This window comes from Aptenodytes forsteri, unplaced genomic scaffold (genome assembly GCF_000699145.1).
Source record: "Aptenodytes forsteri isolate BGI_AS27 unplaced genomic scaffold, ASM69914v1 Scaffold9, whole genome shotgun sequence".
Classification (NCBI taxonomy): Eukaryota; Metazoa; Chordata; class Aves; order Sphenisciformes; family Spheniscidae; genus Aptenodytes; species Aptenodytes forsteri.
The window spans coordinates 537,906-563,089 of record NW_008796217.1 but is presented as its reverse complement, the minus strand read 5'-3'; the positions used below and the strand labels follow the sequence as shown (position 1 = coordinate 563,089).

Sequence of the window (25,184 nt, the reverse complement as noted above, 5' to 3'; positions counted from 1 at the left end):
TGCCAGACAGAGCTTTTATTCTCGTAATCAAAACAGGCTCCATGTGTGTTAACATTCTTCATACAAAGATACATACAGGTAGTTTCTATGAACCAGAAACATACTGTTTTCGACTGTTCACACAGTACCTAGAACAGATGCAGTCCTGAAGAGCACTTTAGGCCCTCTATTGTAATAAAAGAAACAAAATGCATGCAAGGAGAAAGCGAGATTTTAAAACATGCTTATTTAAAATAAGTTTATTATAATGAAATAATATAAAAGTCTGACAAAGGTCTTAACAATGCTCCAAAAGAAAAGAGACAGATGCTGTATGATTTGAGAGATGATGCAGACTGGAAACTCCAAAGTATTTCAAGACTGAACTGCTTATGACAGCACAATTTGTGTAATGCTTACACTGGAAGAGGTGATTTTGGGGGCATGAACAAGCCCTTAGAATTAAGTAAATTTAAAGTTTGAGGCAATATACCTTCTCTTCATCTTTAAATGTATTTCAGTATGTATGTAATATATTTTAGTATGTACAAGTAAGGCTTGCAGTAAGCTCAGCTTGACATTGATAAAAAGTATGCTCAAAATTGGCTTGAAAAAAAGAAAGAAAATAGGAAAGGAAAGCACAAAAGCAAGCTGCTTTGGTTTTCAGTTTAGTCACCATATTCTGGAATGCAATTTTCTTGTTTAGTTTCAAGTAGACATAAATCTCAAACTTTCAAGATGGCTTTAAATAAAGGAATTAAAGAATAAGTTTTGGACCCCCTGAATGCTGCAATACAAAATAAAGCAAACAAACTTAGTGTTAAGCAAAAATCAGGATATGAAAACAAGGAAGTTTCATATATTAAAAATACCCCTTTAGCACATCTGGAGTCTTTGGGGAGGAGAAATAGTATACCAAGAAAGGGATATTAAAAATGATAGCCAAAGGCCACATTTTGAAGAAGTGCATGCCAGTGGGAGGGTGAGCGTGTGTTTAAGTGAAGCATATGCCTATGTTCTAACTTTAAAGCAAGTGCTTAAATCCTCAAGTGAACTGTGAGCAGGATCAGCTACTGTCTGGGCTTGCTCAGAGCCAGTAAGTGCGCTATGAAACCCCTTCTGCACGAGGGTGATTTTATATTGCTTGGAGCATGCAGTAGTTTGCAGGGTTTGTTCACCAAGGGGCTACAGAGGTTAGCAGAGAGGCATAAGTTCAGTTATTCTTGCCCCCCTTCTCTTTTTGTTATCTGTTCTATGCAGGCAAGAGAACAGAAATAAGTCAATTAAAAAAAAAAAAAAATCCCTGTGCTTTCACTCGTAAGAGGTAGAACTGCCAAGTCTGAAGTGTCCCAATTTAAATTTCATTGGTGAAATTAAAAGTTCAAGGTGGTGTGGTTTTCCTGGCAAAATATGTCAAACCAGGGAGAAACTTCGGAGAAAAGCAGCACATTCTCCATCTGACTGTAGGTTTTGTCCCTGCCAAATAATTCAGGTCTGATTTTCCAAGTTTACATTTTTATCATTTACAAAACTTCCTGCTTTGCACTCTTATGGAGAGATACTTCAACTTGACAGCAACAATCTGGCAGCAAAGAAGTTGAGGAATGGAAGGCAAGGAAGGGGTGGTCACCAGGTGGGGGAAGAGGGAAAGACAGCCAGATAGGAACGTGCTAATGATCTTTTCTGGTGTCTAAAAGGCATTTTAGGGTTCCCTAAAGCTTTTCACAAAAGCTGAATTGATAATGTAAAGAAATGGTTAGAAGGTCCAGCATATGGACATACATAACACTGTTTTCTAGAATGGTCCACACCCCTTTGCCTGCATGCTGCAAACAACTGGAGCACATTTTGGGCATACTTTTTATACGTGAAGCAAACCAAGTGACACTTTTCAAACTATGAAACATTTTTAAAGCAAACAGCTGTAACCTAAAGCCTGATGATGCTTTACAAAAAGCTTGTAAGTGAAGGTATATGGCCCTTAACTTTAAGTGCATCTGTTAAAGGGAGACCCATATTACAACAGTGTCAAGATGGGATGTTTCAATGACTCCTTAAGTTTACACTAAAGCACTTGAGTATCCAGTTCATATTCTACAACTGTAATGTCACAGAACTTCAATATGCAACTGAGTATGGTGTCTTAAAATAGCAGAGGGGGCTCCAGAACATAGTTTGTTTTAAAAAAGTAACAAAAAAATAAATAAAATAAATAAAAGCCTCCCATTGCTAAGCAGAACTTGACTGAAATTATTTGAGAGCTCTGCTCTAACGCCAACGGCACTGTATTACAAAGATGTGTGTACGATCTCTATTCAAATATGCTGACTGCCATTGTTTAGTACTAGATAGCACTTCTATAAGATTGCTTTGGGATTTACCATGTCTCAGCAAGGATGCGCACTGGATAGACACTGTCAGTGTCATATGCTGTATCAGAGTTCTACGCTCAGCTATACCAATTTCACAAAAAGCAGCCTTACTGCCCTAGGGTAAGGCTGTGATTACTCGTGTTTTGCCATGGCTAAGTAAAATCCCTGAGAATATGCAACTGTTAGACATTGAAGGAAACGGCCGAAAGCGTTTCTAAAGGAAAGGGACGCAAAACTTCAGACTAGTGCAGTTTAAGAAACCAAAGCAGTTCATGTAAAGTATACAGAGCAAGGGTGCTGTTATCTGAGAGTCATATGGACCTCTACCAGTATGCAGGTCAGTTGTTCATAAATGTCAGCCATTAAAAAAACCAAAACAACCCTAACCAATCAACGAACCAAACAAATCAAATAGAAAACACCGACCTTGTCTTCAATTCTAAATTTGAAGGCCAAAACTTAGTTGCTTGTTCTCGACAATTATTAAAATCAAAAGCAATCCTCTCTGCTTGCCAAACTGACATCACAAGCTGTGAAAAGAAAGAAGTGAATTGTCTAGCAGAGTATTTGCTTCCACTTGCTCATCTGGTCCATTGCATCCTTAGAGGTGTAACTTGGAGTTCGGCTCTGCAACATGCTGCATGGGTTTCTTTCTCAGTGGTGGAAAAGACTGGAAAGACATCATTTGTTCGTCTTAGAAATGCTCAATGCCCTGCAAGAGCAGTGCATGGTGAAGTACAAGTTTTGAAGGCGAGGAGACCTTGCTCAATTCCTTCTCTACAAGTCCCCTATTTAACAACAAGCACACAGGGGTCTCCTGAAGCCATGGTCTCCTAAGAACATTCTCAGAAATACCAACTTTACAGAGAAGAGCAAGACAAGAAAGCCTGCTCTGAGGCAGGGTGCCACGCTGATTAGAGGATATGCAATGTGGACCACTGTCTATTTGTTAGAAGAAAGAACGGTAGAAGTTAGTAATTGCTGAAGCTAATGGCCCAATGAAGCTGTTAAGTTCTCTGCTTACAAAATAAAGCCTCCTTATTTCTTGCATCAAACGTTGAGTCTGATGCACTACTAACAAACCAGTGGTTCTCCCGCTAGTTAAAAAACAAAACAAAACAAACAGAAAACCCAAAAATATCTCCAAGACTTTAAGTGCTGAATACCGTTTCTTGCTACTGGAAAAGCTTAGAGCAAAAAGGGAAGCCAATTTTCATCATGATCTCACAGTTAATTTCTAGAGAAAAGGGATCTCTTCCTGCTCTCTCCATAACCCAGCTGATATTTTGTGGAAATGTGGTCTCCATTACCTCCCCAGAGCATTCAGCTAAGAACTATTACAGCAAAGTTTCCCACATAATAGCCAAAAACCCTGAGGAAACCACACAGGGTGGAGGGTTGGTTGTTCTGCTGCAGGGGTGGTTTCTTTGCATTTATGCTTAGAAGAAGCAGACAGCCAAATCCCAAAGGCTCTTTGCTTCATTTTTAGCACTGCGAGTAGTGAAATAATTGAATGGAGCTTTGGTCAAAAGTTTTGACTTTGTACTCAGGCATAAATATATACTACTTAATTTAAGAAAAACCAAAAAACTAAAACCCCCACATCCTTCTGATTCCCTTTGGAAGGATGTAGGAACTACAGATAGGCACACCTCAGAGAAGATGACAGGAACAAGACACACTGTTTAAATGCCTAATTACAGTTCTGGTATTTTGCTTTATACACTAAGTGTGATGTTTGGTCTTTTCTTCAAGCATCATATGCTTTTCTTAAAGCTCGCAATGCTAGGCTCTTTAGAAAGGATCAAGTATACGGTGTGCAGAGAGGCTCCCATCACAGAGTGATGCCGGGCAGCAGGCCTGCAGTACATTCATTTTACTGACAACATGGTTTTTAGCTTAGCAAAAGCCAGTACTTCTCCTGTGAGTATGGTGACACTGAAACTTCTCCTGTATTTATGAAGATTTACTAATTCTAAGTACCTCATTAGCACAGTCTTCTCTCCTCCTGCACACAACTCAACTCTTTGCACAAAGCCATCTGAAGCCCTAGGTCACCACTGAGAGACCCATTTATGCCTTGAATGGGCAGTCAGTAATTCACAGACAGCCTTCTAGTCATCAACACAGCTAGGAATTTTGTCCTTAACTGTATCTAGCTAAAAGGACTTCTTTATTATTTTTAATAGCAGCAGTGTTAAGGAGCACATTTTTAACTGTATCAGCAAAACGGGAAAAAGGGCAAATCTTACTTTCTTAATTTCCAGTCACTTCTACATCATTTCAGATTTTCAGGTTTGTAATTGGCCCAATGGGTAGTGGCTCCGTGACAAATTCTAACTTCTCCTACGCTTTACTCATTTCATGTCCACTTTCATGAAGCCTCTGCCCATAATGGCAGCCTAGGAAGGATTTTAATAAAATCTGCTTTTTAAACTGCTAGCTGTATTCAATTTAAAAGCAAGTATTACGTTTTTGTGTGAATTTAAGAAAACCCTAAACCCAAAATAGAAAAATCCACCAAAACCTTAATGAACCAGGATGATGGACATGATCTTCAATTGCTTGTGTAAAGCACTGTTGCAATTACCTCTGCCCGTCTGTGCCAGCAAATTTCTTGTGACCCACTGGCAGGAGCTGACAGGGAGAACATGGCACATACTGGGAGCTGGTCAGGGAACACGACCCGCAGTTCCAAAGGCTGGTTCCTGGGGAAGCTCAGACCACCAACCACATATGCTTGTGATGAAGACCTCTGTAATATTTGGGGAGGTGCTGCATTAAAAAGCTTCAACCCAAATTAAGGGACAAATGCACCACGTACCTTATAAGGTGGCATTTAACTGACCTTCTCTTCTGTTACCAGAGTAACAATAACTCTCACTACCTCTGTCCTCCTACACTGTCGCAGGGAGTGGGCACAGGGCATGGGAGAGCCAGAGCCAGCAGCACCTGCCTGGGCTCCATCTTGACATCCCAACCGCTCCGCTGCACGTGTGGCTCTCTCCTGAGGTACGGGAGCAAAGGCCAAATTCTGCTCTGTTACTTTTATGAGGTGAAGAGAAGAGGGAGTGCACAGGCAGGAGAGAAACAGTCAAAAACATTCATCACAGACATAGTTATGACCCAAAGAGAAACAGTACCTCTGCATTTAAACACAAAACAAGCATTAACAAAAAAGAATAAAAATCATACATACCCTTCCCCAAAAACACTCACAACACCCTTCCCACCTGAAAAGATACAATGAACAGAAACGATGTCTAAAAAAAAGAAATGAAAGAAAATCTTTGTTAACAGACACAGTCCCTGAAGTTTTAAGACATGGTCTTGCTGTAGTCATACCACCTCATCTGACTCCAAACCATGTACTTCATAGAGAGTGTCCAAGATATTTAGCTGCTTTTCCATGGCTGGTAAGTAAATGTTGAGGTCCCTCTGCATTCCTTTGTAAAATGTTTCTTCCTGAGGATCACACTCCTCTACAGAAAGAACTGCCACAAAGTCTTCGTACGTTGGAGCTGCCCTTAAAGCTAACTGGGAGAGGAACCAAAGCTTTTAGATTTGCAAAACAGAACAGGAAAAGAAACCAAACTAAAGCCACGAAAAACTTCTGAGACATCCCTCTTTGCACTTAGATTGCATAGCTTTAATGTATTTATGTGTACATGCATATGTTAAGATTTTTAACTGACAGGGAGGCTAATGTATATATATAAAATATTTTTTTTTATTATTATCTCTATATATATCCCCAGTTTAAGACATCTTCAGAGAGGTCTGATTTTTAGGAAGTGAATTAAGTACAAACCCCAGATAAAGTACAGTTTGTTAGGGAAGCTCCCAACCCAGTGTCACCCACTTCAACATTTAAGTCCCATTCTCAAAACACTCTTTATAAAGCTTTCCCCAACATTTCTGTTTCTCCCAGTCAAAGTCTCCGTCATGATTGCCTGGATGAGGCTCCTCTTTTTTGTTTTATAATTTTAGTGATAATTTCCAGTGACAGACACGAGGGGGAGCTGCCAGACTGGACAAAAAGAAACAATTTCCTCTAGCCAATATATTCTACTTCAATTCCCTGACACATTCTGCACTAACCCTTCTTGAATGCTCACATCCAAAGACAGATCAATCCTCAAAAAAGCAACCTGAGACCCTCATTTCTTCATTTAATAGTCCTGCAAGACTGTGCTGAAAAACACATAATGAAAAAAATGTGCATGCAAGCGTGATCCATCTGTTTTGGCTCCAGAAAGCAGGTTCCACTACTGAACATAGTGATAGCCACAATCCTCACACGGAAAATAAGGTCTGACAAGGGAATCTATTCATTTTCATGCTTACAATTTTAACATGGTTTATTAATTATACACAACATAAGGTCATATTAACAAGACCCCCAGCTCTGTCAGCAACCAATACTTACCGCAAAGACCCCGCGGACAACCCAACCATGGTGCTGCCGTAATGTCTTTCCATAAGCATTGTCTTAAAGGAAGAAGGGGGAAAAAAAAAATCAATTAAGAGATAGATGTATGGTAGTTTTAAGTTTGTATCACGAAGAGAACTTAGAGCTTAGAAACAACTATTTAAGGATATATTCTTGCCGCTGGATGCAAATAATGGCTGTTTCTACGCACCAAAGTTATGACTGAAAGGAGATGACAGATTTGGGATTTCTGCATTGGGGTCTCAGCTCTACTGTCAAATCTCCTTCAACTCATCCACGGCAAGTAAGTGTTCTAACAGACAGAAAGGCAAATGTAATTTTTATTTGACTAGCTGTGCTTCATAACTAACGCTTCTTCTACTATCTAGTTCTCAGTTCAGTGCAAGTCTGAGAAAATAATATACGGGGTGAAACAATCCTGCAACCTGATGGTTAACCAGCCTCAATTGAGGTGGTTAGTTCAGGCATTCACCAAGAACTCTCTCTTTACATCCGAGGGTCAAGTTTCAAGAGTCATTGGAACAAAAAGCACCAGGCCCTTATTAAAATAATCCTCAGGATCTCTATTGTGAGTGCCCCTGACAACTTGTTATGTTCCTAGACAGCTCCACTTTCATAAACAAAGCTTTCTATATACCAAGCCAAACACTTTGAGCTATATTTCCCCAGTTGTAGTTTGTCACTGTCGTCATTTCACATCCTTGTCCTTCAGTTGAATTTTTAAGTATCTGACATTGTATTATACTTTCCCCAAGCTGTTCACCTTGAAGAAAGAGAACCTCTTATATTTTGCTGCTTTAGGATATTTTCTCAAAAGACTGCAGACAGTTATTATTGGAAGAGTGTAAAAAGTCAGTAAAACACAGCCACAAGTTTTGCTGTAATATGAAGTACTCCTCATCTATCAGTCTAATGACAGGGGAATGCAGCTTTTCTATCTTTACAGTAGGAGTGAGAATCTATGAGAAACGCATACAGTAATAAATGCAATGAAATAAGGAGAAAAAGAGTATTGTGTAGCAAACAGGACTGACAAGTCTATTCTCTGCCTTATCAGCAAATATAGGGGACATTAAAAACACCAGAAGTTGAGAAGTTTGCTTAGATTTAAAACCCAAGTAAAGACAAATCCCTTTAGAAAGCTGTTTGTTCCTCAGAAGATCAAAAGAACTGTTGGATATTCCATTTTTTATTTTCATTTCATTAGCTTGATAATTGAGATTGTAGAAAGAGAATATATACTCCATCTTTACTTGAGATTCAAATAGCACAGTAACTCCTAAATAAGAAACTGTAACAGTAAACCAAAGCTGCACTGGTGATAACAGATATGGAAGAGCTTTTCAGGGGGAGAAAGGGAAGGAAGAAGTGAGAAAAAAAAACAGCAGCATGGCTCTGCTCCGGACACAGAGCAATTCAAGAAGTAATTCAGTGCTGAAGCCTTGAGACTCAGAAGGTCAAATAAGTGCCTTGACTTTCTGTGGTGTTTAACATCCACATCTGGTAGCAGTGTATTTACAGTCCCACTTCCAAGAGCTGCTTACGTACTTCGGTGTAGTACTTCGTTTTACTAATCCTATAGGATGACTGCTTAGCTGTTTAAAAGAGGCTAAAAAAAAGCAAGCTTTAAAAAAAGCTGTTTTAAAGCTGTTTTAAAGGATTATCATAACATTAGACTGCATGCATATAGAGAGGGTCTTACTCAGGAATAACCAAGCCAAGTTTAAGAGGGGTTTGTATTTTGTTTTATATTTGCTGTGGGTACTAGCCTGACTAGGTAAGTGTCAGAAATTGTGTACTTGGAAAAAATTCCTTCTTTTCTGTTACAAACTCCCTTCTAACTGATACAGGCAATTCACAGCCATACTGGCAAAGAGGTGATTTCAAAGAGTGATGGCCAATCTCACAAGGAACTAAAAAAATAACACAAGAGCAACTACAAATTTGGGAGCGCTCTCGCTGCAAACCAGTAGAGAAAATGGAATGAGACAAAGCACTTTTTTCCCTAAGATATGACTGTCTTCCCTGCCAAAAATATGCCAATTAAAGGAATCTTTATCTGCTGTTAAATCAATATTGACCAGTTATCTAGTAATCTGCCTGAAGACAGCCATTTTCAAAAACTGCGATTTTAAAAAAAGTTATGTCTTGGAGATTACTTGCATCATTAGTCACAGAAGAAAACACAGGTTCTAAACAAGGAGGAAAATAGCCAAGTATGTAAATTCAGAAGCACACGAAGAATAAAGCAACTGGCACTTACTTAGAGCTGTTTGGATATTCTTTTCTCCATTCTTCACTTCCATCAAAAACCCTTTCAAGAACTTTAAGCCTCTGTCAGGGTGAATCCACAAAATAAAAAGAAAACATGTTTATAACAAAGTAACCCAAAGTATAACAAAGCCCCCAAAGTTGCAATACAACTCAGATGTGCAATAAAACTCAGAATTAAGGTGCCATTTTCAATCTGAATAAAAAAAATGCAGCCACCTCCTCCAGCCTCTCCTAGCAGCAGGATCCATCATTCACTGTAACTTCACTTTTATGGGAAAAAAGGTTGCCTGTGATTGTTTTTTCAGGCCTTTTGGCAACATTGCAGCGATACAACCACAGACAACACATTAATCTTGAACCTAGCCAGTTTGGATTGATGGAGCCTGTGGAAAGTAACCGGTTTGCTCCATGTACATAAGCTTGCACTGGTGAAAGGCCCCTCATTCCACCTTAGCAGTTCATAGTGTAAGTAGATACGAGGCTGTTACCTTTTCAGCCACAGGAGAGCCTCCGTAGCAGAGTTTCTAACTTGTGCTACGCCGGCATTCACTTCATGGAGCACTATCTTCTGAAGGGTATCAAACTCTTCTTTGTTGGTTATAAATTTCTGGTTTATTTTCTGGAGAAAAAACAAGAGGCAAAGCTTTAGGCTTTTAAGACGAAACAGTGCCCTGTCCTATAAACACCACCTATTTATCAGGACTCTTCCCTGCAAAGGGATTCCACAGATCCCCAACCATATCACACAATTCTCACGGGCACAGCTGGCCTGCCACACTGGGCACGCCTTCCCAGGGCACAACCCCAGACACATCTGGCTAGCCATCTGGCTAACACAACCGAAAAAAAGCATCTCAAAGATTTACGTGGAACCTACCATTTCTGTCCGACAAAATGCTTTAGGTTCACATGGCATCTTCCACACCGGTGGGAAGGAGTTAACTCAACCTGCTCTCCAAGCAAAGTCCCATTTGTCCCAAGCTTCAAGTATAAGCAAGATTACCTTCTGACAACTGCTAAGCTTCAAATTCTCAATTACACTTAGCAGTCATCGGCATGCTTAAGCTTTTTAATTTATTCCAAAGTTTGTTACACACAACTCCTCACAAAAATAAAAGAGAAAATACACGAGGCAGTTGAACAGAGTCATCTTCTACATTAAAGGAGCAGCTGCCTATCACTTGACAATAAATATTAACTTTTTTTTCTTTTAAATAGCATTCTTCCCCCTTGCTATTTTCAGTCTTTCAGTGGCTATCTTCAGCAAGATAAGTGCATATCTGCCTTACTTTGCACCAAACAAATCTGAATGTATGCAATGTTCCTTATACACTCAGGAGATATATTTGCTTTTCTTTTTTTTCCTTGAAAGAAAAGCTATGAAAAGTCTCACTATGAATACATCTTGTCTCATAAGTAGCACTTCAAACCTTTTCAGACTTGAAGCTGGAAGGACTGTTAGAACGAGAACCGAAGCTGCAGGGTCTGCCCCAACCTGCTGTGAAGCTCCTTCTTAACGCACTAATTTGCTCCTACTTGTTTGAGGAACGGGGTTTTTTCCCCCCACTTGTTTTACAGTCTAAAGTCAATATTGCTACCATCGCATCATGACTTACAACCTATTCAGCTCAGAATCAAAGTCATATTCATTAGGTGTAACAGATGTTTTACTTGGCAGTCAATCACATATTTTATAAGTTTGTGCACAACAGCTGGATTTATTAAACGCAGCATGTACCGTAAAGAACAGAATTAGGGGCATTTCAGCATTCTGATCTGACAGATGGTAACATTATCAAATATTAAATAGCCTTCCAGTATTGACTTCTACAATAAAGATTCTTGAGCTTTAGTACCTAAAATAGATATTTTGTTTAAAAAAAAAAAAAAAAATCAGTGTTAGAAATAAGCTGTTACCTTGATATTACCTACAAAATCCATTTTAACAGGAGCAAAAACAGTTGGTCCCAGTTTGTCTAGGGGAAGAAAAAAAAAAAAGGCAGCCATATTTTAAAATTGTGTCTTTTTCCAGTCCTCGTGTATTAGTAACAATTAATTTAATTTGCTCTCTTAACAATCCTTCTAAATGAATGACGTAAACCAAAGTCTGTCTTTGGTGTAGAACCAATCCACCCCAGTTGGTCCAAGTGTTACAATACACCGACATACAATTTGGAAGTCTTCTAAAGGGTGCATGCTTACAGGGTCCCCACATCTACTGTTAGATTCAAGGGCCAAGCAGGTGGGGGACTTCACTAGCTGGAGGTAGAAGTCTTTGGAAAAATCGAACAGCAGCAATAGCTAGTACAGCTGATAGTGTGCTGTCAGCAGTATTAGACAGTCAAGGCATTTCACGCTGTTCTTTTGAGGGCAGGAAATTGCTGTTCCAGATATACCCATAGATTTCCAGACAGCTTATACATGGGTCCCATCTAAACAACAGTGGATCCTCTACAAAGGAAAAGAGTAAGAAACATCTTCTGGTACCAGTCAAATTGATTCTGCTGATAGGAACTATTTCTATATCACTTTAGCAAAGAAACAAATTTTCCAAACCAACCGCTCCACCTTTTCTCGCAGCTAGCAGCAGTCAAAAGGAGTTAGATGCACCCGTGGCATGAAAAGAAAGAGCTGCTTACCCAGAACGGGCACAATTGCATAACATGACTCCAGAAACTCTTCTGTTGGTATGCCCTCCTCCTCCCGAAGTTCAATATCACTGAACCTGGTGTCCAGGACAAGCGGAAAAGATTGTTACCTTAACAAGTCCTTTTGTGCAAATTCTGAAGACAAAATTACATTTCATGCCCACTTCACTTGCATAGAGGTGAAATTTATAGACATGGAACCACCAACATGGGTTTTGTTTCACTAGGTTAAAGTAAATGACTGCAGAAAATACACATTTGGTGGCGTGCAAGCAAGGCCTGTAATTATAACCAAGGAAAAAACCTCCCACTCTACTCTGTACAGCCAATTCTACAAAGAATATCTTCTCCAATTACTGTGCTGTATGCAATCTTGTTAAACAATCTCAGCAAATACAACTCTTCACAGACAGAACAGACTTAAAAATGAGTCAATTAAGGGCTTAAAGTTTCAATAATCCTTGTAATTTACACCTGCAACATATACTACCTATTGCTCATGACACTGAAGAAGGTAGGAGAATCATTTTCATTTCTGTCTTCCTCACACAGAGTCAATCCACTTAAAGAATTTGTTTCCGACTGCAGCAGCTTGTGGGCATCAAAGCTTTCTACAGCTTGCAGCTTGTTCTCTCCATCTTCTTTAATGCCTTGCATTTATAGGAAACAGAAGAAAAACAAAACTAGAAAAAGAAAACAGCCACAGACCCATATTGTTACTCCTGTTCCTTAAGACACATCCTATTTGAAGGAAGGCACTTGGATATCTGTATCATACAAGTTTAAAAGCTTTCCCTGCCAACACCATGACTCTCATCACAGTTCCCCTGCTGTCAGGTGCTCAGACCACATTTCAACCTGTCCCCTCCCCATTTATTTTAATCAAACAGACCAAGCACCAGGCTCCAATGCAGGTGAGCCCACACATCCTCAGCAAGGACAGCAATATGAGAGAAGAGCGTTGAAGAAATGATTGGGTGCAGCAGGGAGTAGACTCATCTCCTTCAAAGAAAGATTACTTCTCACATGCTGTAACTTCCCCAGTGCTGATAAAAGAGCACAGTTCATTTTCAAAAGCAAAAGAATAATAGTGACTTGTTTGCTCCTTCTGATAAGTAAACTGGCTGCTTAGACGGGTACTGCTATGATATCAAAGGCTGCTATGTTCTCCCCGATTTGTATGAATATCTTTAAAGTTTCCCAGAAAAAGATCCAGTTGCCTCTTCCCCACTGTGGTCTGTTTTATTTCTTCTTTGGGGTCAAGCGCGTCTGTTTCAAATAAACAGCACTACACGAACACCTCCGAAGGAAGACAAAGTCTTAGACACCCAAAGAAAGGTCACATCCCATGCATGGTAAGACCTTCTGACCTCACGGAGAAGAGCAGAGAACAAGTCACGAAGCAAAAGTGATATATTCACAGCATCTGCAGCGCACAGGCCATGGCCGCAACACGTCTTGCTGCCACACTGTCACACTAACATCCAAAATTTCTCAGGGAACATGTCTCTCCAGGAAAGGAATACTTTCAAAGGCCAGTGAGGATTTATAGACCTGAAGTGGAACTGAGCTTCTGGATGAAGGGATCCAACTGCAAGGAACTATCTTCCTCTGAGCGAAGCCTGAAAACAAACTTGCAGCTTTCCCTATTACTTGCAGAACCACTAAATAAGCCTGGTGCTGGGGGAAAAAAGAATCACTCACACCCAGCAACAAGACTTTAGCCGTGCTCCTCAGGGCAGAAAAAAATGGCCTCAGCGATCACTGACCATGCCTTACTCACAAAGTGACTCTGCTAAGGAACTAGAGTTTGAGGGATGTCACTGATCTGTCCTTCACCAAGACACATGGAATGGTGAGTAGAGAAACAGCCTGAGTCCACAGTGACTCCACAGGAGTGCCATGCATAAAGCCTGGGGTCCTCTGAAACTTCAAACTCAAACACTGTAAGCACTAAATGACAAACAGAAATTTCTTATGGGACTTAAATGCTTGAGTGTTTTTAAAGATTGACTGTTCTTAATAGAGGGGAGAGGGAGGGAAGAGTATCTGAGACAGGGCAGAGCTCCTGGGCTCACAGGGAGCACCCAAATACAGCCATCAGCGAGACAGAGCCCCAGGCTGGCTGGGTCAGCCCATCCCGTACTGCCAGCAAAACTCCGCAACTCAGATGTGCATACCCAAAAGGGGATAGGCTTTTCTCTTTTTTGCACAGGAACAACCTCAGTAGCTAAATGATACCGACAATGTGACTTGCACTAGTTTGATCTCCTTGCTTTAGCACTGTATTCTTGAGGTATTACGCTAAATGGTGACACATGCATGTTATTCTGCAGGGACTTACCACACTACACAACACCAGTTACAGAAATGGGAAAAATTCCAAAGAGAACCCATGTAAGAGCAAAATCACCATGTTCATTAACTTGGGCTTAAAAACTTCAGCTGATTCACTGACTGCATATGTATGTTTTGGAAGAATGGCCAGGCATAGAAAGCTACTGTTCGAGAACGATACAGTCCGTTCAACAGGACGAGCAGAAATCATAAGTTACTTGTATAGACTTACCCAAATTAAGTTCAGCAGCCCTTAACAATATAGCTATGTTGGATGGAATTTTATACTGAATTAGTTCGACAGTGTTTTACTGAAGTCACGCACAAATCTAAGTTTCATGCTATTGCTAAGGTAATGGAAGAAATAAAGTGCTTTATGCTATTGCTAAGGTAATGGAAGAAATAAGTAGTATACTAGTATACTACTAGTATACTAGTATACTAGTATACTCTTAGTTGCAGAAAAAGTGTTAATTTTCCATAAAGATTCGTTAGAGCAATCAAGAGCGACTACAAGGTCAATCCCTCCAAGACAGACACACAAAGATTCAATGGTCTCCTTCTGACAGTGCAGCCCTACATACTAGCAGAGGTGCTGGCATTCCCAGCGGAGGGCCTCTGGGAATAACGTGTCTGTTCACAGTGCAAGACGAGCCAAAGCTCTGCCAGGCTGTATTGTTATGCACGTCAATCAGCATCTAGAGGAGCCTCCACTTGTCCAAAAAAGAACTGTAAACTTCCTTCCCCATTCAGTCCCAAGTTAGCTATCAACAAGGGCAGGAGTTATGCTGGGAAGACTTGACAACAGGCAGATATCAGACTGAAATACACTGACATTCCCTCTCCTGGGAAGCACAGTATCAGCACTCTCACAGGCAGCCTACACCTCCCTCCGTTTACAGTTAAAGAGTAACGATTCTGGATAAAAGACAGTGCATTTACCTGCCAAATCATCTGCTGTGTGATCTTCAACAGAAACATCACTGCCCCCCTCATTTGTTTCCAGGTTTAAACATTCCAGACTTTTAAAAAGGGTTTGCTCTTGATGGTTAATTTCTGCTTTTACAGAGCCATTTTCACAGGAGTTTAATTCCATCTGCCTGAAGAAAGGGAAAGAATAATGGTTAGTGTATAAAACATTGCTTGGTAAGCTTCCTCCTGTGAAAACACACAAATAACGGTAAGAGAAAAAGAGTTGACAGAAATTATAGGCTGTCACAGGCTGCTCTGAGCAAAAGAACTTGTCTAAAATAACAGAAGGAACCAGCCAGCTCTTTGCAGCAAGTAGGATTAACAGTTCAACCTCAGTTTGCAGAGTTTGAATATATTTACAATGACCTTTATTAAAAAGAGATATAATCAAAAAAATACAATTTATTACAAAAAAGAAAATCACAGGCAGGTATTGTAGCTAAAAGAATATCCCCTCATTAATACTTTAAAATATATACCCTTGACATCTACTCCACAAATCATAGCCTGCTCTCCATCAACAATTTTATGAGCTTATGGAGTGGAACCTAAGATGCAGGAAAGAGCACTGAAGTGGGAGAGAGCTGGCTGGTGACTGACCAGTAAGTCATCAAGTGGATGGCTGAGAAAAATAAAAGGGAAAGGGCTGATAAAGAAGAGACATGAAGTGAGGTGAGCCAGCTCCCTTTTGCTGTGTCTGCTTCCAAGTATGCAGCTCAGAGCAATACAATTCTGCCTGCATCCAGTACTAGTAATATTAGAGTAAAAATATTGAAAGAACAGACACTACCAAAAACAGATTAGAAAGAGACTGACGGTAAAGACTTTTATTATACCTTTCCATTGAGGTGTGACTGGACAAGACAGAGTGCTTTATCTGTAAGATAAGTGGGGAGGGGGAATATTCTTTAAAGCAAGAAGACTGTATCATGCTTCTCAAACTCCACATTTTATTAAACCCAAGCTGGAGTCAGCAAAAAAGCTGAAAAGCTAAGCATATGCTCACTAATTCTCTGACCTGGAGGCAGTATACAGACAAACGCGAAAAAGGTGCTACTTTATTACAGCATTAAAATATTGAAAAGAAAAAAGACAAAAAAAAAAAGAAAACCAGGAGACTTCTTTCAGAAGCTAGCTAGCAAGTGCCAAGTGAGAGACCATACAGCATGTGGAAAAGAAACAAGGCAGTGAGTTTTCTTTGCAATGATGTTTTCTTCACTTAAGAAAAAAATTATGAAAAACCAGAAGAAACATGAGGCCAGATACCAGGTATGGTAACGTAATCTCACTTCCCAGATGCAGTGACACATCTACCTTCCTACATGTACCTTAATCTGCTGTTTGCCAGAGATGCTCCAGTTTTGCGTATGTAGTTGTGCATCCAGGATTCAAGAAAGTGCCCTTGTCATTAAAAAGATAAGCTCATCAGCTCCTGTTGGCGTATTACCACAGATCCAATGCTGCAGTAGCTTAGAAGAGTAATAATTGCTGAGAGCTCCCACAGTGGACCAACTTGTCACACAGCCAGGTGTTTTTTGAAACATCACTGTCTGCAGCTGGATCAGGCCCTGAAAGTTAATGCTTAATGCTTTCACCTATCATTAAAAGTTAAGATATTGGTCACTGCTTAGTAAAAAATGGCTCTGCCTCATTTGCAAACCATAAGAAATAGCAGAGTATGTCCAGCGGAGGACTACTAGCTACCATATGGGTAAAAATGCATTCCCTACTTCTACAAATGCTACTTTACAAAAGGGCACCTTACCATCCATGCCAAGACTGAGAGAAAAGGATACCGGCCGTTACCTTGTTCGTTCTGAGAACTGCTAAATGTGGGGACCCAGGCGGGGTCTGATGCAATAACTCAGAAGTGAAGGCAGTATTTGCAATCTGCATACATTCTTCAAGAGTCTTCAGGAAGGTGTCACAGGTTGATTTTAACAGAGCTCCCATATCAATCCCGCTCTGTGGGAAGAAATCAATTGGAAGACATGGACTCACCACAGAAGATCAACTTGGAGCAACTAGCGTCTACAAAGCCCAGAACTGCTACAGTCATGATTTCTGTTTAACATGAATTAAAATGCAATGTGTCAGCTGCTCAGAGAACTGGCATCACATATTACTGGGGCTATGTCCCCTCACAGCATTACCACTCTTGTCAGTCTCCCACCACAACAAGCTCAGTATGCTTGCATTTTAAAAGCAATGCCTCTTAGTTACTTATCTCCGGTGTTAAAAGTGTATTAAATACTAAGCCTTGATGTATTCAACAACGGCATTCCAGAAGACACCACTGCCAGGAGAAATGAAAAGTAAACAAATTAAATAGATACAGAATGAGCTGCAGATAATAATTTCAAAAATCCCATGAACAAAAAATTACTGCAATTGAAAAACAGGCAGAATGAAGTATCACATTGCCACAACACTCTTCATCTCTGCAAAGTGCAGTTATTGATGCTGAAATGCTTTTAGCAATAAATCTTTCCATTTAAATACCAATAAGTTCAGGAAAAGCGAGTTTTCCCCCAGAAGCATGAACTGTGAGCTGGATAAACACCACATTACTTGTTTGTTGTCAACACCTGTGAGCTGCAAGTTCTAACAGTGCCTTTTAGTCATTTATACACTTACAACATCATGCTTCTGCACTGTCTGTTAATTCACCATAAACAGTTTATCAGGTATCTTTACAGAGATGGTTTGGACATACAAATGATTAACCTTCAAGTGTTTTGCCTGTCTGTCCTGCACCTGAGGACCCATCTCTCCAGTGGGAGGCATCCTGCAACTCCATACCCGCTTCTCAAGCAAGTGATGTGCATTCCTCTTCACACGTTTCTCTCTCAAAGCAAGGGGCAGATCACTGTCATTACGAGATTCCTCTTAAATGAGGCTTCTTTGGTCAGGAAGATTTGCAAGGTTTGAAACTTTAACTTAAGTGAGGCTAATCAGGCAGTTCTTTCTAGCAGTTTTGCTTTTTTGTGGTCTGCATTGTCTCTTGACCTTTTAAGGGTTTTGGTTGAGAACAGAAGTGTTTTACTGAGCAGGATATTAATGACTCAGGGGCAGACAAATGTGCGCTTCCTGCAAGTTATCTTTTTATAAAAAATCTTTTGCTTTTTTGATCCACTATATACACATGACCACCTACAGAGATGTTATTATCTAGAACACAGGTATCATATCTCATCTCACTACTGGCTACCCCAACACAGGGAAAGTTATTTGCAACAATACAGTATTACTCCATTTAAACAAGAACTGTTGTGTGGGCACGTTATTTCCCACAGGTTCTCTGCAGAAAGAGGGTGCAATATTAAGTAACTGTGAATGAATACTACATTGGCTAACCAGAAGAATTCACAATGCTCAAGACTTTACAGATGTGGTCTACACCAAAAATAGAGCTGTACCTCTGGTTCTGACACACCAGAAATGCTGGCTTCCTTTGTTTTATGCACTTGCTGAACAAGAAGGTTACAGTACAGTCTAAGTTCAGACATTTTAGTCTTCAAGGCTTCTGTGTTTTCAGTGAACTCTGAAAGTGAAACAAAAGAAGAGTTAAATTTATTGTATCCATCTTGCAGTATATGATTTTGGAAAGTTGCTGAAATAGTATTATCCAATCTAATTCAATCAATACTTCCTTATTTCAAAACAGTTTCTATCGACTCAAAAAGATGAGCTGGATTGGCCATAAATTATGCTCGTGACAGGTAAAATACTGTTTCATTATTTGCCATCGTAGACAGGAACAGTATGTTCCTAGACTTAGGACACAGAGAAAAAGCAAGTATACAACACTTGACCTTAATGGGCCTTTTAAATAGGATGAAACCCCTACATATCATATTTTTTGTTTTCACTAAGTAGTTTAAGATGCAAACAATTACACCACGAATTAAAAGATCAGGGTTTGGGTAGAAAACACTGGAGGCAAAAGACGCATCCTGTCCAACACGAAGGGATTAATTTAATATATATCCTTGAATCATAGAATGGTTGAGGTTGGAAGGAACCTCTGGAAACCAGCTAGTCCTACTCCCCTGTTCAAAGCAGGGTCAGCCAGACCACGTTGCTCAGGGCCATGTCTAGTCAGGTTTTGAACATTGCCAAGGATGGAGACTTCACAACCTCCCTGTGGAGGAGGTTGAAAAACCTCAGGTTGAAACACAACCTGTTTCAGTGCTCCCTCATCCTCACAATACAAACATTTTTGCTTATGTCTCAATGGAGTTGCTTGTATTTAAATTTATGCCCATTTCCTCTTGTCCATTCACTGAGAAGAGTCTGGCTCCATCTTTTTTATGCTCTCCCACCAGATATTTCCTTTAATCATCTTAGTGGCCCTTTGCTGGACTCACTCCAGTATGTCCATATGTTTCTTGTACTGAAGAGTGCAGAACTGAGCAGACTAATCCAGATATGACTAACAGTCAGTCTGAGATTTTTCAGAAGTAATTTTTTGACATTAGAGTCCCAGAACTACAAAATAAATTAATTTGTCTGTTAATAAGACTAACAAGGTTTAGTTCTGCAAACACATCAGTAGCTTTTCACCCTGTGCTACTGTATGTCAGTTTATAGATATAACTTTGTTGTGCTTCCAGGCACTGCGTATCAGATTCCCACTTTGTGTAGGACCCTGCAGTAGCATCTTCTGCTTGGTTCTGACTCGGTTTGAACCGGTAGATGCAAAGCCTGGTGAAGATGCACATAAGGCTGAGGAGAAGCGATTCCTCACCTCAGGGAAAGGAAGTGCCCAACCCACCTGCATTTGCTCAGGATCACTGATATATTAACAATAATTTGCTGTTTTCCCATCTTCTGCATAGTCATTGTGCTGAGGTTACACAAGGTTAAAGCATGAGGTCTCACACTGACTCATGGATAACACCACGCTTGTAAGCAAGAGGGGTTTTCACTGGGGTGAAAGTGACATTGGTGAAAGCAAAGAGGTAAGTGAATTAATTTTCATAGCCTGACCACGATCAGATTTCAGTTTCCGAATACTAGTATGCACATTTAAAACCAATTGCAAACCTTTATTTTAATTGCCAAGGGATTCTTGAAGTGCACAAGACAGCCCAGTTAGAACATGGAAGGAAAGGGTCTGAGGAACTCCAAAGCTCAAGAGACACTGGTATGAGAGGCTGGGTCATCATACTAAGACAGCTGCACAAGGTGGGGGTCTTACCTCCATGCACAGTCTGCATCCCAGTGACCCACAGCCAAGGAGCTACTCAATCCTTGCACTTACAGAACCATCAGCACACGGTTTTCAAATGATTTATACATAGTATATTTTAAGGAAAAGCCAAAGTTTTCAAATCCCTGCACTGATAGTTAACACCTGAGATTTCTAGCTAGAGGTCCCACATGGCTTGGCTTTTAGCGGTACCAAAGACTTGAAGCACAGGTTGGACACACAGTTCAGGCATGGGTTTTGTCATCTTTGTGTGTACATCTACTAGGGCAAGGATGGGGAAATAAAAAGCAAACAGTATGTGCCAGCGAAAGGATGTTCTTGCCTTTTTCTTTCTGTGTCCTGCTGTCGGTCAGACAGGCTTTGGCAGTTCCTAGCGCAACGAGCCATTTCTGCCTTTCAACTGCATTTCTTGCCTTCAGATAGAAGTATTGTTCCCCTGGGATGATCAGGTCCATTCGTGTGTTATCTGCAGGATGAACTGGAAGCAACATAGATTTCAGATCAGTCCCTCAGCACTTCCCAGCCCAACTGAATATCCTCCATACAGATATGTTAGGTGGCAGGTCAAACAGTAATGAAAGAGGAGGAATCTACAGCCCCAAACTTCCCCTGTTGACATTTTATGACTTCTCTTCTAAGTTAGGGAATAGACAGGACACACACGTGTACAGCTGTGGGACAAAAGGCTATGACAGGCAGTTTTGTGATCAGCACAGTATCATCTGGGAGTCTTCATGGAAAGGGCATCCTCTTCTGGCAAGCCTCTCTTTCAGGTTTCCAGCCCATAACTGAACCTCAAAGATGTGGCAAGTAATCCAACATGAGTGAGCAGACCGAGTACTGAAGTTTATTATTCATATTTCTAGCTTCAGCTTTCTGTTTATGAAGAGTCATTTGAGCCTGTGTGATGTTCCACCATGGCTCATGAAAAACAGTGACTCACCTGCATGTAGAATACCCATTATATTAGAGGCTTGCAGCTCTCTTAACATTTTCAAAACACTATAGAACAAAAACTGGCATATAGATCAAGTTACTGAGTTACTATATATACTAAATGTATACCAAAGAAATCAAGCTGCCAAATAGCTCTTGTGATCTGAAATCTCATCTTGATTGCAGCATTATTGGACAAATTCTGCGCAGCTGAGTGTTGCTGTATCTTAGTTACCTTGAATTTCACACACAGCCATTTGGATGCTTCCCTTACAACCCTTCCAGGCATCTTCCTGAGAGTCATAATAGGACAGGATGCCACCACAGAGAAGAAACCATCGAGGCTGCCAGCCTGCAAAACAAAACTGCATTTCTCAGTTACTTCTCTCCCTGCAATTCCACCACCTCTCATTCAGGACTCGCTGCAAATAAGGCCCCAAAGATTCTCATTTCCCCCTGGAAAATTAAACCCTTTGAAGTAGTAAGATTTGTGGGCAGGCCTGGATGTTGTACACCACAACCCCTGCTTGCTGGCAGCTACACGTCCTTTCTGCAGGCAGCTGGACCACAAAGTATGTTCCTGAGATGCCATATGTCATTTTCAGTAGTTTTGCTAACACGGCATCACTGACTCACTCTCTCTTCCAAAACCATCTTTTCAGTTCATCACCCCTCAATTCCTTCCATCATTCCTCAACCCACCTCTTCACTCTTTCCAAAAGCCACCCCAGCTGTCTTGCCTTACATGTCTTCCTCCCTTGTGGGAAGGGCTAGCCGAATTGCCTTGAAAAGCAATGGGCAAGAAACTCCTAAAAATCAAGTGAAGGAGGGGACAGAGGCGGATGTGTTAATTTCTGAACACCATCTTCCAATGAAGCAGTTCTCAATAGCTCTTGAAACTCCCATGCTGCCCACATAAAAATAGTCTGGATACCTTCCCAGAGAATAACCAAAACACCAGGCTAGACCAAAACCAATATTTCTGGGTACACTTTTGCCGATCCTGCTGCCCGACTTCAGAAGTAAATTACCCCTTTTGTTTTCTTCTTTTGGAAGTACTACAGCAGTATGAAAAGATATAAACAAACAAGACATGACAGCCATCATTTTTGTCTAATTAAAAACTACAAGCTCATTAACTTAAGAAGAAATGAGGCAGCAATGTCACTGGAGGAAAGCAGCTTTCATTACTGAGCTGCAACCAGCTTCCCGGGCCAGGACCCATGGAGCAAGATACCGAAGCTCCCACCCTGTGCTGGCAAACCATCTCTGGGAAAAACACTTTGACAAGACCATGTGGGCCACATGGCTCCTACGCATTTTTGCAGAGGGGCCTCATTTCTGCTGTCCCCTGCACTGGGGCTCTGCCAACCAGCATGGCGCTGCAGGAGCCCAGGCTGGCCTTGAACCGATATCACGTTGGAGGAATGACTGCTCCTTACCAGCTAGCGATCGATTCCTTCAGCTACTGCTGAAGCCAAGCCCAACTCAGTTTAAGGTTAGAAAGTCCTAAAGCCACAGGCTAATAGTAGGAGTATGGTTCGGGTTTTTTTGTTTGGTTGTTTTTTTAAACATGCAACACCACGGCATCTGGGCCAACCTGGTCTATAGATTGCTGAACCTTGGGAGTGGCTGGAAAACAAATTAAACATAAATCCTTTTTCACAGTCTTCCAGAGCTCTTCCATTATTTCCTAGAAGAATATAAAAACATTATAAATGCCAAAGTATTCTCAAGACTTCTTTATTTTATATGAAGGGGAAAAAATCACAAGAATGAGATAAAAAAAATAATAGTAGGAGTATGGTTCGGGTTTTTTTGTTTGGTTGTTTTTTTAAACATGCAACACCACGGCATCTGGGCCAACCTGGTCTATAGATTGCTGAACCTTGGGAGTGGCTGGAAAACAAATTAAACATAAATCCTTTTTCACAGTCTTCCAGAGCTCTTCCATTATTTCCTAGAAGAATATAAAAACATTATAAATGCCAAAGTATTCTCAAGACTTCTTTATTTTATACGAAGGGGAAAAAATCACAAGATGAGAATAAAAAAAAAAAGAAAACAGCAAGACTGATTTTTATTTGTCTTGCCACCAAAATAAAGAAACTATCCTAAAAGTCACTATTGATGCGGAGGAACTCACAAAAAAAGGAGGTGATTGTTTAGCAGAGAGAAGCAGTTAATTGCTTCAGACACTCAATGGCACAGAACCAATCCTTTAAATAATGCACAGCGCCACAGTCAATACAAGCCTCTAATTCAGTCTGGAGATCCTGCTGCTGCACATGAATCATTTCAGCCATGGTCCTACAGCTTACAATTGCAGCTGATGCTCAACCAAATTGCATCCCATCAATCAAAGGCTGTGCAATCAATTAGCCAACATACAAAGCACTCTGCCTCCATCACTTTGGAGGCTGGTTAAAAATATGTTATGAGTCAATATAGTTTGTTGAGGTTTTTGTTTGGTTGGGGTTTTTGGTTCTGGGTCTTTTCTTTGAGGGGGAAGCAGCAATTATCTGACTTCCTTTGCAGAACCTAACTCTTCTTTATTAGATATTAATTAAAAAGACTATGATAGGCAATTGTTAACTAGGACAGCATATATTTTCAGAACAGAATTGTTACACTAATAAAAATACATTTTTGTAAAAGGAAACCAATTTGAAAAAAAAATCGCAGCAAGGTTCTGTCAGAAGATGCACTAACCACCTGGTACTCACTGACACTGAGTCAGCAGCCATGGGAAGGTTATCCTAAACAACCAGCTAAAAATAGTGTGGCTGACAAATCATGGGCAGTGCAACAGGGACACAATCTTCAGTTACAGGAGCTTCACATTTGCAGAGAAGCAAAGAGCAGAGGAAAAAAACCCACAACAAAAAACAAAGCAGCAAAAAGACACTTAGACACTTCTATGAACACAAGTCTTGGGCTTATGCAGTTTTATTCTCTCCCTATAAACTGTCCTAGGATTATTGCAATTTTTGGAACTGAGCATTCAGACTTCATCTGATATAGAAAGTTAAAGCTGAACCTTTCGAGGTCTTACTGGTGCCAGCACTAACACAACTTTGAAGAAGAATTTACTAAGCCCATTTATACTGGTGGTGCACAGGCAGAACAAAACAGACCTCCTACTTCCACGGCTCATTTCAGAGGCACAGAGCCATTAACAGTAAAAATTGACCTTGCTGGGGAAAGATATATATAAAAAAAGACAATAAAATGCAAAGCACAATAAAAGTGAGTAGTAGCTTAAGGTCTCAGTCATAGAAGAAAGTGAAGAGATTCCAGACAACTTCACAGACACTGGTTAAGGTCCTAATACATATTGCATTCCTGTGTGAAACTTAAAATTAGTACCTGCAGTACCTGGAAGATCTGATATTGTCCACTACAGAAACAGATATTTAAGCAGTCTGTGCCTGCTAAGGATTCAGTATTTCTCCAGAAGTTTCCACAGCCTGAAAGATCTGCCTACTTCCACCATTACACTTCAGGAAGTCTGGATGCAGCTATCACTGAGCAAACTTGACATTTCTTGATAACACAGTTGAAATTTGGACATAATTCAAACTTTAATGTTACACAACTCAGACTCCAGACAGCATTCGTTCCAAAGTGCCAAGCCTGAAGAAAAAAAAACATTTGAAGACATGTAGATCATGTAAGACATCCACAAAGCCAAACCATCTGGGAGAGTTACATACTCAAGAAGTCAAACTGATGACCTGGAAAACAAGCTGCAATTAAGAGATGCCAGTTCCAGCTGCATTTCTAAAAGGCACAAAGGCCAGACACCCAGGTTTTTATTATTGCTTGCTTTCCACTAGAATTATATACTACTTTATGCTTATTAATTTCTTGAGCTTCAATATAAGTCTTTATAAAAACTTATGCAATAGATAGTCCTTGGACTTCTTTGACCTTAATTCAGATTTTAAGTGCAGATAGGAGATAATTCTGAAATTTCCATGTTACGGCAACATCTG

The 25,184-nt window shown here is 40.3% G+C and overlaps 1 protein-coding gene across 1 annotated transcript; it reads right to left on the bottom strand.

Annotated features, from left to right (window-relative positions):
- Positions 1 to 23,492, bottom strand: PLEKHA8 (pleckstrin homology domain containing A8). Its single transcript, XM_009288642.1, has 14 exons — positions 23,438 to 23,492; positions 21,422 to 21,538; positions 20,573 to 20,728; positions 18,455 to 18,579; positions 16,842 to 17,000; positions 15,872 to 15,912; positions 15,006 to 15,163; positions 12,217 to 12,376; positions 11,718 to 11,803; positions 10,996 to 11,054; positions 9,567 to 9,697; positions 9,068 to 9,138; positions 6,781 to 6,842; positions 1 to 5,888 (listed from the first exon to the last, which is right to left on the bottom strand). Exons 1-14 carry the CDS (start codon positions 23,490 to 23,492, stop codon positions 5,691 to 5,693), a joined length of 1,578 nt encoding a protein of 525 aa, XP_009286917.1. The 3' UTR covers positions 1 to 5,690.
- Between the last annotated feature and the right edge of the window lie 1,692 nt (positions 23,493 to 25,184).

What these genes read in the sequence shown, in the direction of transcription:
- PLEKHA8 (XM_009288642.1), bottom strand. Translation starts at nt 23,492, where the DNA reads ATGGCTGAAATGATTCATGTGCAGCAGCAGGATCTCCAGACTGAATTA. An exon ending in CCAGACTGAATTAGAGGCTT is followed by an intron (nt 21,539 to 23,437) that starts GTATTGACTGTG and finishes TTTGTTTTGCAG; the next exon opens with GCTGGCAGCCTCGATGGTTT. An exon ending in TTCAGTGTCATGAGCAATAG is followed by an intron (nt 11,804 to 12,216) that starts GTAGTATATGTT and finishes CCTGGACACCAG; the next exon opens with GTTCAGTGATATTGAACTTC.